Source organism: Gambusia affinis, linkage group LG17, assembly GCF_019740435.1.
Source record: "Gambusia affinis linkage group LG17, SWU_Gaff_1.0, whole genome shotgun sequence".
Classification (NCBI taxonomy): domain Eukaryota; kingdom Metazoa; phylum Chordata; class Actinopteri; order Cyprinodontiformes; family Poeciliidae; genus Gambusia; species Gambusia affinis.
Window position 1 is genome coordinate 11,774,614 of NC_057884.1, and position 14,477 is coordinate 11,789,090.

Consider the following 14,477-nt stretch of genomic DNA (forward strand, 5'->3'; position numbering starts at 1 on the left):
TGTACCAGACTACCAACAGGTATATATTACAGCAAATATAGAAGCACAAAAACATAGAAAGAAACATGTTTCACTCACTGGTATCCATGAGGCATAAAAACTGCAAACCATAAACTAATGACAGTGTAGCCTACAGGTAGGGGGAGACTGTAAAGGTCATTGACTACCTTTACTGAATTTGCAAATCTTTAGTTGACACAAAGGCTTACAAATAAGACTCGATAATGTGCATAATGAATGGGAGAGGAACAAAAGGTGTTAGTAAGTGCCAAACATTCAAAATAATAAAGATGTCTTAGTGCCCAAAACATACAGGTTTTATTGTAGTGATCAGTTTTGACAAACTCCTGGAACCCAAAGATGACTGTTCTGAATATTATTTTTTTTATTTTTTTTTTAATTGACAACAAATAAATAATATTGGACTCAACAGATAAATTCATGGCTTATACATCTGACAACAGTGCTTACACTAGGTCATTATGAACAACTAAATGCTGACAGCAAGTGGTGTGATAAAGCATCACTACTTTTTTTGTTTACTTTTTTTGTTGCAGGTGATACTTTGACACTACATTTCATGGATCATTTTTTTATGTTATATTTATGATAAAAATCAATCCAAGACCTATTCTGAAACAGTTAGTACATGTTTTTGAATACAATCATAAGATAATATTAATATTTACATCTTAAAATATATTTGTTGAGCAGTTGGGTATGAAACATTACAGTAATATCACTAGATATCCACATAATATGCAAGTACATTTTTTTTGTCATTTTTGTTCTATGGAAAAAAACAAACTATAATTCAACATTTTTTTTTATTCACGGAAGGATAAGAAAACAAATAATAGGACCAATTTATAACCAAAAGTCATGTGAGAAATACTTAATGTGTTACAGCACACAAAAAAAAAATAAAAAATTGGGAAACACCATAACCCTTCATTTTAAAGATTAGAGCAAAAACATTAGGGCTTTACACACTCCAGTTCTTCTCTGCTTTTTTTTTTTTTTTTTTTTGGATGAACTACACAGAAACATTTGACATCTGCAGACAAGAAAAACAAACGGTGTTTCATTTAAACTACAGGAGCAAATATTGGTGGTGAACATGGAGGAATCAAAGCTTGTCAAACAAGAACACTGGTAGAGTTTCCTATGGTGTGATAAGTATAGACCGTAGGTGAGAAGAAATGTGTTCCTTCATCTTGACTTCAATTGGCTCTGTAAACTGGGCAAACATCCCCTCTCATTTTCACAGGGCCAGCTTGACCCTGGCTGCCCCACAAAGGCATACCTGACAGTGACAGATGAGGCTGTGTGTCGAGTTAGAGGGAATATGGAGGTAAGTGAGGTGGAGGGAGTCCCATCGTGGGATGGCTGCCATTCTCTGGAGAAACTCTGACTCACTTGCCTTAGCATGTTGCCAGTCAGGCTGGCCGCTCTTTGCCCAGGGGCAGCCTCTGTGAGTACACACTTTCACACCTGGACAAACACCTCCAAAGGCCAGGAAAAGCAGCCCACCCTTAAATACCTCTCTTTCCCTCTCTCTCCTTCACTGGCTTACTTCTTCTACATTTGCCCCATTTAAGAACGCTCACAGCTGGATGTCACCTCTAGTTTGTTTTTTTTCCTTAATTGTTAGTCCTTTTCCCCTTCTGCCTTCAGCTAGAAGTATATTGTTTATAATAAATAATAACGCCTTGGCTTAAAAGGCAATGATAATGATTGTAAATTCGGCTCTCTCTTAGACACTCACACATTTTTTTTAATAGAAAAATAAAAATAAACACAATTCTAGCTTTAGATGAGAAAAAGATAACATTTGAAAGCAGTATCCATCTACACATAATGATCATTGAGAGAAGTTATTTCATGGTTAAGGGGCAAACTTGTTTATGTCTGATCAGTGCCTATCAGCAACAATCACAATCAACAGAACTGTGACGATGGAGATAAAAATGACTCATAACATATAATATGCTGGTTCATATCGAAACAATGTAAAAAATAATTTAAATGGAACTTAAATATAACTTAAAAAAGTATACCACTCTCAATAAATAGTTGCACTATTTACACCATTGTTATGAGATTCAAAATGTCACTAAAATACCAAAACTATAGAAGCAGCAAACATTACAGGCATGAGGTACAGCAAAGGGATCATGTGATAACTACAGTAGAGAGGTGATGTCCTCTATTCCGATGCACAAATGTATACTTCCACCCATGACTGTCTTTGTTAGCTATGGCTTATGCGTAACTTCTCCAATCTTAAGGTTTTTTTTCTTTTTCAAGTTGATGTAGTGACATTCTGATGCCTTTTGTGGCAATTACAATCAGCTGTTTTGGTTGATAGTTATTGACATAATATGATATTATTACATAATTATGATATAATTATGCAGAAGAGACCTCTGATTATGCTAGAATAAGTTTATACCTATTTACATAGTTTGAGACTGATTCATTTTAACAGTTGGAATGGCTTATCTATGACCTCGGTAGCAGATATTGAGCCACAGGACTGCATGTGGAGTGACTCCAGGTGAGACACTTACCACTGGTAGGAATTATATGTGAGGCAGCAGAATCTAGAATACAAACAAAACATCTCAAATACATACAATTACCAGGAATATATAGTTTTCATATAAAGTTTATAAATGTAATCATTGAAGATCCTGTAGCCTTCAGTGTCCTCACAAAGTTTCATGTTTTGCAAAAGTTACAAAGTCTTTCAAGAGTCCTTTTTGTTGGGGGTTTCTTCCTTTTTTTATCTTCTCCATTTTTCACTTTTCCTCTGAGACCTAAGATGTTATGCAAACACCAAGGCAACACACAAGACATTGCATTTGCAATCTAGTTAAATTTTAAGCAGCCCATAATACATGTCTTGAAAAACATTGATGTTGGTCTAATTGTTTCGAATAATTTGTAAATTAATATATCCTTCAATGTGGGATTACCACTCTACTTCATCAATAGCATCCAATGCAAATACCATTTTGATGTTGCAGAGAAGCATAGCAATATGTCATCTGCATAATGTAGCATATCAAGTAGAAACAAGAGTGGAAGAAAAGCAAAAAGCAACACAATGATTCAAATTGCTAAACACTATGCAGTTTCTTAGATCACCATTCTGTTGATAGCAGCTTCTACAGAATTTTGAAACATATACATTGTTTTTCTAACTAGAAAGTGCAGTAATTGAGGTCATTGGTACAAACACTGATTAAATATAGCATGTTCCATAAAATGCAAAACAGTAAATCAAACCAATTGTTTAATAATTCTGTTATTTGATCATTTTTGGAATTTTTTTAAATATTATATGGAAAATAAAATCTGCACATGTTCTTTGCATGTTCTCATATTTTCTTACATTGGCTTCCACAAACATTGGCTCTGAAATGGCATGTAGGATTGTGTTTTACAGGAATGATCTTGAATGCCATAGCAGCCAAATATGAGTCAGAGAGAGAAAATTGGTAAAGTGAAATAATTATTAATCATGGTAATTGTCACTGTAATTGTTGCAAAATAGTTGATGCAAAGTTTAGACCAAGATGCCAAACAGACAACACTTTCACATGTTGCATGAAACTGATCAGTTTGTACGTGTCAGGAAAGAGGAGTAACAAAATAGAACTCTATCATAGCAGCTATATTGTTTAACAAAGTTATTTTATGGGAACACACAACACAGAAAAATGCTATTTAGAAGTGCACTTTGTACTGAAGAGGAAGCAGAATGAGCAAACAACTGAAACTAGACCCAGCAGGTAATCTGTGGGTGGAAATGCTGTGTTGACATATACATCCAAATGTCATTTTAATGTATAACTGCTAACTACCCAGTGAAAGGAGAGAGTCTGTGAAAGGTAAGTCCATTCCCCATGGAATGGTGGCTTGTTGGATGGGGGTGTTGGGTGGTATTAGGGCTAGGGTTACTGAGATATAGTCTAGCCAACCCTTCATCCCTGTACTTTAGTGTGAATGTGGTGTGCAGAACTGAGATCAAGAAAGCCACAAGCCTTTGATAAGCTTTAACTACATTCTGAACAGGACTGGGATAGATTTACTTTCAGCTTTTGTTTTCAGTTTCAGATGGTTCTTGAGGTAACAAAGGTTTTATCTATCTCCATAAGGGAGGAGTTCAGACTGAAACTAAAATCACCCCAAACCCTAAGTGAGGTTACCGACAACATTCTTTAAGTCATAATCAAGGTATAGCGTTATTTCCGGGGGCAGCTGCATACGAAGAGGGGTGCCAAGTGAGGTTCTGGATTTTCTTCAGTTGTTAGTGCATTTCACATATGATGCTGTCAACGGGTTTTCTTCTTAAATACGAAATGACAAAGTTGTGTAAGAACATGCAGGAATGAATTAATGCTATTCGGAGAAGCTGTAAGCAGCAAGGAAGACAAAGCTGTCTAAGCCTACTATTTATTATGGATTCAAAGAAGCAAAAGCCACACTACATTTTCAAATGTGTTTTTTTTCTATGAACAGCTATTGACCTAGACTGTTTTTTCTATAGCTGACTGTTTTGAGTTTTTGTGCATTGCAATTTGCCTTTTTTGTGTCAGATCTGTGGCTTAAAACAATATGGCTGTCTTATATAATACCCATATCCACCGACATTCCATAAAAAAAGCATACATTACTAAGAAGGGCACAGAGGTAAGTAATATCTGACTAGTTTAAAAGCAGAAGTGATTAAAACAACCTCTGAAAGAAGGCAGGGGATTGCACCTTGAGGAGGTGCTGAGGATTCAAGGTGTATGAGGATTTCTTTAAATCTCTGGTCAACATTTTTATCTGCAAAACACAGAGCCAGCATTGACACAATCCCAAACTTGCATGTTTTGATAAACCTTTGGTTCAATCATGTGATTGTAGAGTGAGGTAACTAAAACCAATACTAAAGCCAGCACAAAACTCACCAAAAGGCATGCTACCTAGACTTAGTTACATTTTTGTTTATTTTGGGTGAGTTATTGAAAACGTCTGTCAGGTTTTTTTAATACTACATATCTTTAAGGATGGTATTGCACAAGTTACTTTCCTTTTTGCAGAGCAACAATATTTTCAGTGGAGTCCCGTGAGTCTTGTCCTCTTTCTGTATCTTCCTTTCATTTGAAGATGGAAGCTGGTTGCGTTTGCAGTACAGATGTAGAGGTATGCCTTCATTAGCAGCATGTGCAGGAAACTGTGGGCCAAGATGAGGATGATGAAGATTGGGTTGGCCATTCTGGATGTGTTGTGGTAGGGGAAGGGTCCCGGAACAATGAATGAAGATCCCTGCTCAGCTTGGTCACCCTAGGGAATGGTCGCGCTCATGTTTTCTGTTCTCTGCAGCATTTGGATCCCGGCAGGAGCATTCGTTGCGTATATCACAGGATATGGGGAATGGAATTACCTAAGTAAAAGAGAAAAAGGTATTTCATTTTTGTAGTAGTGAAAAATACACATTAATCACAAATTGCAAGGTGTATTGGGGATTTTTTGTGAAAAATGTGGCATGCAGTTTTACTCAACTGCCTTTCTACTTCTAAACACAAACAATTAATTCCAGTGCACCCAATCACATTGTGGTGGCAGCATTATGGTGTAGGGTTGCTTTTCCTCATCAGGACAAAGTTGGTGTGAACATGGATGGAGTCTAATACACAGGGCAATCTACCAAAAGACTTGAAGCTATATTGGAAGTTCACCTTCTACTCAGATAATAACCCCAAACATGCACACAAACACTAAACAATTCCATAAAGGACTTTTTAGATTCTTATTTACGAAGCAAAAAATAAATAATAATCGTGTATCATTATTTGTCCTCTTATTCGTTCAAATTATGCCTACTTAGGGTTGGTCTGTTATGAAGAATCCTATTGGAAATATTGAAGCTGCAACACAGTCTCAAACACAACAGTAAACATGTGCTGGCCAGAAGAAAACGTTCTTCTAAATGTGGCATGTGACATGTCATGCAATAGGAAAACGGCTTAACCCCAAAAAACTGCAGCTCCTGAGCTTGGAAGCAAGAAAGTTTCTAGTTTTTTTGCTATAGAGGCTCTCTTCAGTCACAGTCTTGTGAAATCACAGCACTTTATCTTTTCATGCATTTCCATTTTCTCTGATAGTTTTTCTGTCAACATAACCTCCTGCCAGTGAAAGCAGAGCACTGCGATCAGTGGTTGTTGCCCCTGGCTTTGACGTAGCTGGATAACGTTGGCAATGCGTCACCAGCACCAGCTGCTGCTGCCTTGTCTGCTCGCTCACCTCTCGAGGGGTTGGCTTCAGCTGTTTGGGTACACAAAATGTGTCCCCCTTCTCCAGGCCAAACAGGAAACACGTGTTGTCCAAGTCATGTAAAGTAGGCAGCAGACCAAGGACATGTTTGTATTTGTGTATTGGTGGGTTATATTCCAAGCGGCTGGGAGCCTGCAGTCAGAATCACTTGATCTTATTAGGCTGTATTATTGCTCTTTTTTGGAATATAAGTCCCAACAAACATTGCAAGTTTAACAAAAAACACTACTCAGCTGAAGACGGTTTTTAGTTCAATGCAGTATGTGTAAATTGTCTATATAGGAGGACCTCCAAGCAGTGACGTGCAGTCTTATAAATTTGTTTTACAAATAAGTTACTTTTCTATAGATTGTGTATCGATGTCCCCAAATTGTCAAACAATTATTAGATGAATTAATTACAAATCAGATTAAAGTGCCTTGCACTTGAACCATTTCAAGTATTCACTATGTTGAATTGAATGAGTTTTTTTAATCAGTGGAGAAAGAGTGTCTGCATAATGTAGCATGAGGTTTAGTTACGGTCACCACATCACCGTAAGTCATGATGATAGAGCATTTGTTACTTAAAGCAATGTCTTCATATGCTACTGAAATGATAGACACTTGAAAGTGTGTTTACTTGATAGTGTGAAACAGTGTGCACTACTGTTCCTAAAAAAAGAGATTACAACCTGAAAAAAACGAAAAAAATGTCAACTACAGTGATAAACATGATACCACTCAAAAAAACCAGTTGTGCAGTTTGTGTGAACAGGACAATATAGATGTCAGATCTATGGAATGAGATGGAGCTTGTCCCAGATGACTAGTAATGCAGACTCTCCTTGCAAATAGGGTATAAAATAACTTGTTTGTGTGGGGGAGGTGTCTGTAATGCAAGGGCCAGGTGGGCTGGACCCAGACTCCTTGGAGAAAATGAGGTCTACATGGGACGACTTTACAAGCTAAAGGCCGGACACACTTCAGAAACAGCTGTCAACTGCATGAGCACCGTTTCCTCTGAGGCATTTTGAAGCCAAGAACACAGAGTTCCTGATTCTCACCTGACTCTTTCAGAGTTTTATTACAACATCTTTGTTTTACACTTATACCTTGTTTCTTTTAAATTCTCTTCCTATCTTTGTTTTATTACTCCCTTCCTTCACAGCACTGCTTCCCACTACATAATCCAAGCCTCTTGTGCAGTTTCTGCTTATCCAAGGCCAGTTCTGCTTATATTTCTATGCAGAAAATGATGGTGGGTGGCAGATTTGACATGCTTTCCTTTGACCTTGACCTCTAGGGTGACTGGGCCAGGTGCCACATCTGGCCCTGACTAAGGCTTCTCTCAGGGTGGCTGGGAAACTGGGTTGACTAGTTTTGTAATACTGGAGGCCATCCTGATGTCCAGGGTCCCAGAATTAGAGGAGGGCTGAGTGAGGACCATGAGGTGAAAGCAAGGCAAGGACAACACTAGACCCACTGAAGTTGTAAATCTTATCAGAGCCCTATTCTTCTATTTCAGCAACAGGTAAAACATGGCAATCCTCTATTCTGTGTATAAATTATGTAGTAACCTATATAATACTGGATTTATTTTCAAATCACTATATTCATATGTGATTTGAAGAAAGTAGTGGTTGCAAGCAACTGAAATCAGCTAATTCCTTCACAAACATGATCTATTTTTGATCAAAATGGTTTATGTGTATATTTTTATGATATCCATAATTCTCATTCCACATCCAGTATGCATAAAATGCATTTATGGAAAGCAGCTCATTTTATTTACTATTTTTATGAACTCTGCAAAGAGAAAATAATAAGTAAAAGGTTTATAAAAGTTATTTGATGTGTAGTGAGTAAGAATCTGGACCTTTTCTGTGACATATTTGATTCTGGCTATTAAGTTTTGCCATTAACATTGGACTTGTTTTCTCATTTCCTTTGCTGCAAAGTATCAATTGGGTGGATCTTTGGAATCAGATCCACATTTGGTGAAAAGCCGACGACTTGGCACCAATAAAGTGCTGAAATGCAATTATATGAGGCAACTTTGCTTAGCCCAAAAAAAGTGATTGGACAAACAGGCTCCAAAAGAACGCAATGATTAAAGAATCTGGGGTTTGTTATAATAACAGTACTAAAATTCTAATCTTTTACATTGCTCCTCTGCACCTCCAAAGGTGGACTTGTTAAAAGCCAGTGAAAACTAGAAGCCATGTGCTCACAGCAACGAAGCAATTTGGATTTGGAAAGGATATGGAGTGGTTTTTAGCTCATAATTATGTGTACATTTCATTTAAGACATGTTCAGCCGGGAAATAAATTACCTAGAATGCTGAGAAATAAGCACTGGTGACACTAACAAGTACTGCTAGAAAAAAAACTATGTGCACCATGTATGTGCTTTTATCTCTGTATAACAACTCAAAAAGTGTAGTCTGCTAAGTTTGATAACATATTAAGACAGAGGTTAATGGCTAGCTGGGGACATCACAAACCTGTCTCATTTTAGAGACAGACACCCATGTCACACGCAAATAATGTACTGGGCATACTTGTGTCAGACTTAGATTTGCAAGCAGTTTTAGAAACCTTGGTGTGATCTGAGCACCTCCACAAGACCTTAACTTTGACAGAAAAACATATACCCAGATTCATAAAAAATGTCTCAGAGAAGCCAAGTCTATTTGAGGAAAAAAAAAAAAAAGTTTCCAAACTATATGGGGGGCTACAAAAAGGGTCTTGCAAAGGGAACCCTCAGAGAGGCATACTCCAGACTCTTGCTTCCATCCCCCCGCCTCTCCAAATCCAGCCAACAGCTTGCAACTATTAAGGGGAGATCCTGCGGTGACCTTACATGCAGTCATTCCTTTCACCTTCAAAGATCCTGAAGTGGAATAATAGACAGCAAGTCATCCAGAACTACTTAATACACAAATCTTTACTAAAACAAAACAAAAATTAAGGCTTCTTTACTAATCTGGGAAGCAATGTAAAATTTATGTGCTGAATTCCATTATGTACAGTCATTCTAAAAGAAATAACCCTCACCTGTAAGCTGTTTCTGTTAGTTAATACACTTTTAGTGTACTTAGGTCCTAAAATTAGACAAAAACTATTTTCTTAACACATAATGTGTTAAGCAAAGTCAATATTTATATAACGTTTTGAAACTTTGTGGGGAAAACAAGCAAAGGTGTCACTTATTAGATCAAACTGAGAAATAAACTTTTCACACTATTGTGTAAAAGACTTTTGATCCAAGGACATTTATAAACATAATACTGGAGAAAAATATTTCTCTTACATTACCTTCCAGTGCATGTAAGACTGTATCACACTCAATTTGTTCACCACATAAACTAGCCTGCCAAACATTTTTTTGCTCATCTTGAAAAAATTCTACTCCTTGACTCCTTAGCTCTTTCACATTATGTATGTAGAACATGAGCACCTCTGTTGCAGAATCAATGCAACTACAACTCAAATGTTACTCAATATAAACATTACTTAATATACGACCCCAGGCAATTTCCTAAACTTAATTCAGGAAATAATAATTTGGCCCCTTGGATTTATCCTTACAGGGTTGACATGTCTTTTGTACGTGGTATATTGTGCCTTATTATGGAAAACTAATGTATAAAAGGAGATGTCGATGTCAAAAAAAAGTAACATCCTATCAAGACACAGCAGGACTGTGAATGTCAACCAGTGATCTCCAGTAAACATGTTTTTATCACATGTATACTACCATTGCCATTACCATTGGCAATGTTAGTAGAGGTTTGTCCTCCAATCGGTGGGCTGATGGTTGCAAAATATATTTCAGATAAAAACAGATAAGAGAGAAGGATAAAATAATAAAGATGAAATAATAAAACATTTGGTTTTTTGGGACAATAGGAGGCTGGAAATTGTAAAGGACAGTGTGCTTGATGTAGTATAAAGAAATGCTTATGAGCCTTTTATAAACAATCTCTATTTTCCTCTGTAAATATAATTTCCTTTTATTAATTAAGCTGAATTAATATATTTTTTAAGTTCAAAAGAAAACTTAAACATCTCTTTCTTGGGTTTTCGTACTGACAACATTAATATTCTTTGAAAATATTAAGGTCTTTTCTTTACAAACCTAACCCTGGACCTCAAGCAGTTCAAGGTAGCTTAGTTGACAGCATTGCAGCACTTAATTTATGTCACTATCGTTACTGTAGAATATAGACAGTTTCTATGTTTTCTTGTGGTGGAAGACATCGAGAAGTGATGCTATATGTACAACAAACTTATAAAGAAGGCAAACCTACAACGAGTCCAGCCCTGACAGTTAGCTCCACTGTACCTACATTCCAGTCAAAAATAATTGTCACTATGTTGGTTAACAGCAAAGTAAATAAAATAACATCATTCTAGCCCCAACCCAAACGTGACAGTTTTTTTCTGGTGTATTTAGCAAACTCATATTCTACCTCTGACTTGCATTTACTTCAAAGTTGCACGTGTTTCTATGTACTGTCAAATTGGTAACCTCAAACACAGTATCCACCACAGAATCCATCATTGTTTAGGAAACATTGGATGCAATCTGAAAACAATCCTTACAATAAATGGCAGTCTCAGGCCTTCTACACATGTAGCCAGGTCTTTATAAAAAATCTCAGCCACATAAAAAAAACCAAAAAAAAAACAATATTGTATACAAAGGACCGGTTTCAGAAAAGTTTTCATCCACATGAACCCATGTGTGGGTTCATCCATAGTACCCCCAGTGAATTTAGCACTCGTAGTACTATAGTGCCAAGTTAAAACCTGTCAGTCTATAAGATTGCTTTAAAACAACCATGGCTCTTGGTAAGGAAATAAACATGGTACCAAAATTTTCTTTGTGTGGACAGATATATAGTTTTAAACTAAATAGTGATATTAAATAGAGTTTTTAATGAAAAAATTGTTTATTTTCCCAAATAACTGGCTATGTATGGACTACGCCTCAGTGGTACTATAATATAAGACTTTTTAGGGTGTTTTTGTTTGTTTTTTAAAATACTTTAAAACTTTAAAATAGTAGTTTATAAATGTACTGCTCCACGGTAGATTAAAGATCTGCAGTTGTATCAACCTTCCAGATCTCTCAGGTCTTCTAGGTCTGGTCTGCTATGTAGCCCCAGAACCAGAATCAAATATGGAGAAGCAGCATTCAGCTTCTATACACCACAAATCTGGAAAAATTGTTGATTTTGGGGGTTTTATTATGTAAAGCACAAATAAACTTAATTGATTGATTGTTTTTGTAAAACAAAGTGTGTAAATGTTTGTAAGACAAGATTGTTTCCCTCATGTGTAAAATTAATATTAGAAAATGAGGGTGAATAAAATCTCTTGTCTGTATCACTGTGTCCTTATTTTCCCTTTAACCTTAACACCTATGTTGACAGAGAAATATAGATGTAACAAGTTAGGAACAGTAAAGATGCATGGAGGGAGTCGCTGTTCTGCTGTCACAACATAATGGGGGCATGACATTGACCAAGATTCCCACAGAGACACCAGACTACTGCATAGCAACCAGAGGAAAGCTTATGTGTACTCCTTGTTTCTGAGTTAGATAGAGAGCATGTAAATGACTGAGAAGCAATTAGTGATGAAAAGACAGAATGACATAGAGAATGGATGAGAATATGTAAAAGTGAGGTCTACTGGTTTAATCCCAAAACAACCTAAATTCATGAGTTCAGTACCATGAGATATACCTTCTAAACCTACAAGCTATCAAATCAGTGTATAACATTAGTAGTTATAGAGATTACACCGTGTTCCAAATTATTATGCAAATTGGATTTAAGTGTCATAAAGATAACATTTTTTGTTATGCTATTAAATGTATAGATGGTATTGTGTGTCAGGGCTCTGTGAATCACTATAATTAATTTCAGAGAGCTGGTTGATTAGTTTGTCTGGTGAGCTCAATTAAAGGAAATCTACTTAAGAAGGATGTTCCACATTATTAAGCAGGCCACAGGCTTCAAGCAATATGGGAAAGAGAAAGGATATCCGCTGACGAAAATCATCAGATAGTGTAGTACTGAATGAGAAGGTATGAAAATATTAGATATTTAACAAAACCTGAAGCGTTATCGTACTGTGAAGAGATTTGTGGTTGATTCAGAACAAAGATGGGTTTGTACAGATAAAGGCATAATGAGGAAGGTTTCTGTTAGACACATTCAACAGATTAAGAGAGCAGCTGTTAAAATGCCCTTACAAATCAGCAAACAGTTATTTGAAGCTGCTGGTGCCTCTGGAACCTCAAGGTGGAGGATCTTCCAGAGGCTTGTGGTGCATTAACCTACCATTTGGCCTCCACTAACCAGAACTCACAAGGAGAAACGGTGGCAGTGGACCCAACTGTACATGAAGATTAATTTTCAAACAGACTTGTTCACTGATGACTGCTGTACAACCCTGGATGGTCCAGATGGACGCAGTAGTGGATTGGTGGTGGATGGCCACCACGTCCCAACACGGCTGTGATGTCAGCAAGGAGGTGGAGGGGTCATTTTATGGGCCGAAATGGGGAGAGAGAGAGAGCTGGTCAGCCCCTTCAGAGTCGCTGAAGGTGTGACGATGACCTCAGCAAAGTATATGGACTTTCTGACCTTCTTTCATGGTTCAAAAAGAAGAACCGTACCTTCAGTAGCAAAATCATCTTCATGCATCACAATGCACCATCTCATGTTGCAAGGAATACCACTGTGTCATTGGCTGCTATGAGCATAAAAAGGGAGAAACTCATGGTGTGGTCACCATCCTCCTCTGACCTCAAACCTATTGAGAACCTTTGGAGTTTCCTGAAGCAGAAAATCTGAAGCTGAGATACAGTTCATATCAAAACAGCAGCTCTGGGAAGGTAATCTGACATCCTGCAAAGAAATTCAAGCAGAAACTTTCCACAAACTCACAAGTTCAATGGATGCAAGAATTGTGCTGTGATATCAAAGATAACATGTTAACATGCAACTCTGTCTGTTAAGATGTTTCGATTTAAATAGCTTTTGATTTTAGTACATGTGACCACTTAACGCTGCACATTCAATGAATGACTGTTTGCAGTTCTTTATAATCCATAAAATGTTTAGAAAATCTGCTGTGCATAATAATTTATGGGCCGAAATGGTGCATTTTGAGGTTTTTAGCTTTGAAAAAAAAAATACAGTTCTCATGGGGAGCTTTGTTCAGTAAAATTTCAGTAAAATTTGATTTATACTGTAATAGTTCATGACTTGAAAAATATACTGACCATCATTTGCATTGACCATTTAAGAAAGTCTGAGAAAATATCACTTGCATAATAATTTGGAAGACGGTGTATTTCAAACTTCATTTTTTTAAGGTTTTATTGGCTCGAGTGGCCTTTATTTGATAGTGAATTGATAGGAAAGTGGGCAATGAGAGAAGGGGGGAGACATGTAGCAAAGGTCACCAGGCCGGGAATTGTACCTTCGACAGCCACATCGAGGACTAAGGCCTCCATATGTGGGTTGTGCTTAACTCCTGTGCCACCACAGCACCCCAAACTTCAAACATCTTTTGCTTAGAGATTCTCGGAGGTTCCAATTGTATGAATCAATTTGAAGTTTAATTTTCTTTTACATGATGTTGGAGAATATACAAAATGTTTAATTTTTACAACAGGAAAATCACAAAAATAAGAATTGTCTGTAAACTCTAACGCAGTAGTAGAGATTTTCTGTTGTTTTGCAAATTATGTGATTTTATTTACGTCTTTCAGCATGCAGTTCAGTCATAAGTCTTTGAAGTTGAGGTGTTCTAGTATCTTCATTTCTTGTTCTCCAGTGATGGACAGAAGGAACAGGACCATTTCTAAATAAAGTGTGAGTACTGCTCTGGCCTGTCATGATGAAAAAAGAGCTTAGGAAAAAAGAGAATGTTTTTATTGTTTATTTTACATTTTGATGCTGACTTATGGTTGCTAGATATGAGTTGTGATGAAAAGCATAAGATTCTGGACATAAGCAAAGGAAATTAGCTTCATTTGTTGCATGGCAAAACTTTAAAGATAGAGTGAGAAGACTCATCACCCTCGGAGATCCAGGAGTAGACTTTCTCCCTTTTCACATTGAAAGCTGTAAGCCAGGGTGG

General features: G+C 36.9%; 1 protein-coding gene across 2 annotated transcripts in view; it reads right to left on the bottom strand.

The window, feature by feature from the left end:
• Positions 1 to 295: 295 nt before the first annotated feature.
• pappaa (pregnancy-associated plasma protein A, pappalysin 1a) overlaps positions 296 to 14,477 on the bottom strand; it is a 100,016-nt gene continuing 85,834 nt past the window's right edge. For both annotated transcript variants that reach the window (XM_044144866.1, XM_044144865.1), the window contains exon 22: positions 296 to 5,440. In XM_044144866.1, coding sequence (XP_044000801.1) covers positions 5,336 to 5,440 — 105 coding nt within the window. In that variant the 3' untranslated portion in view covers positions 296 to 5,335. The remainder of the gene's footprint in view (positions 5,441 to 14,477) is intronic.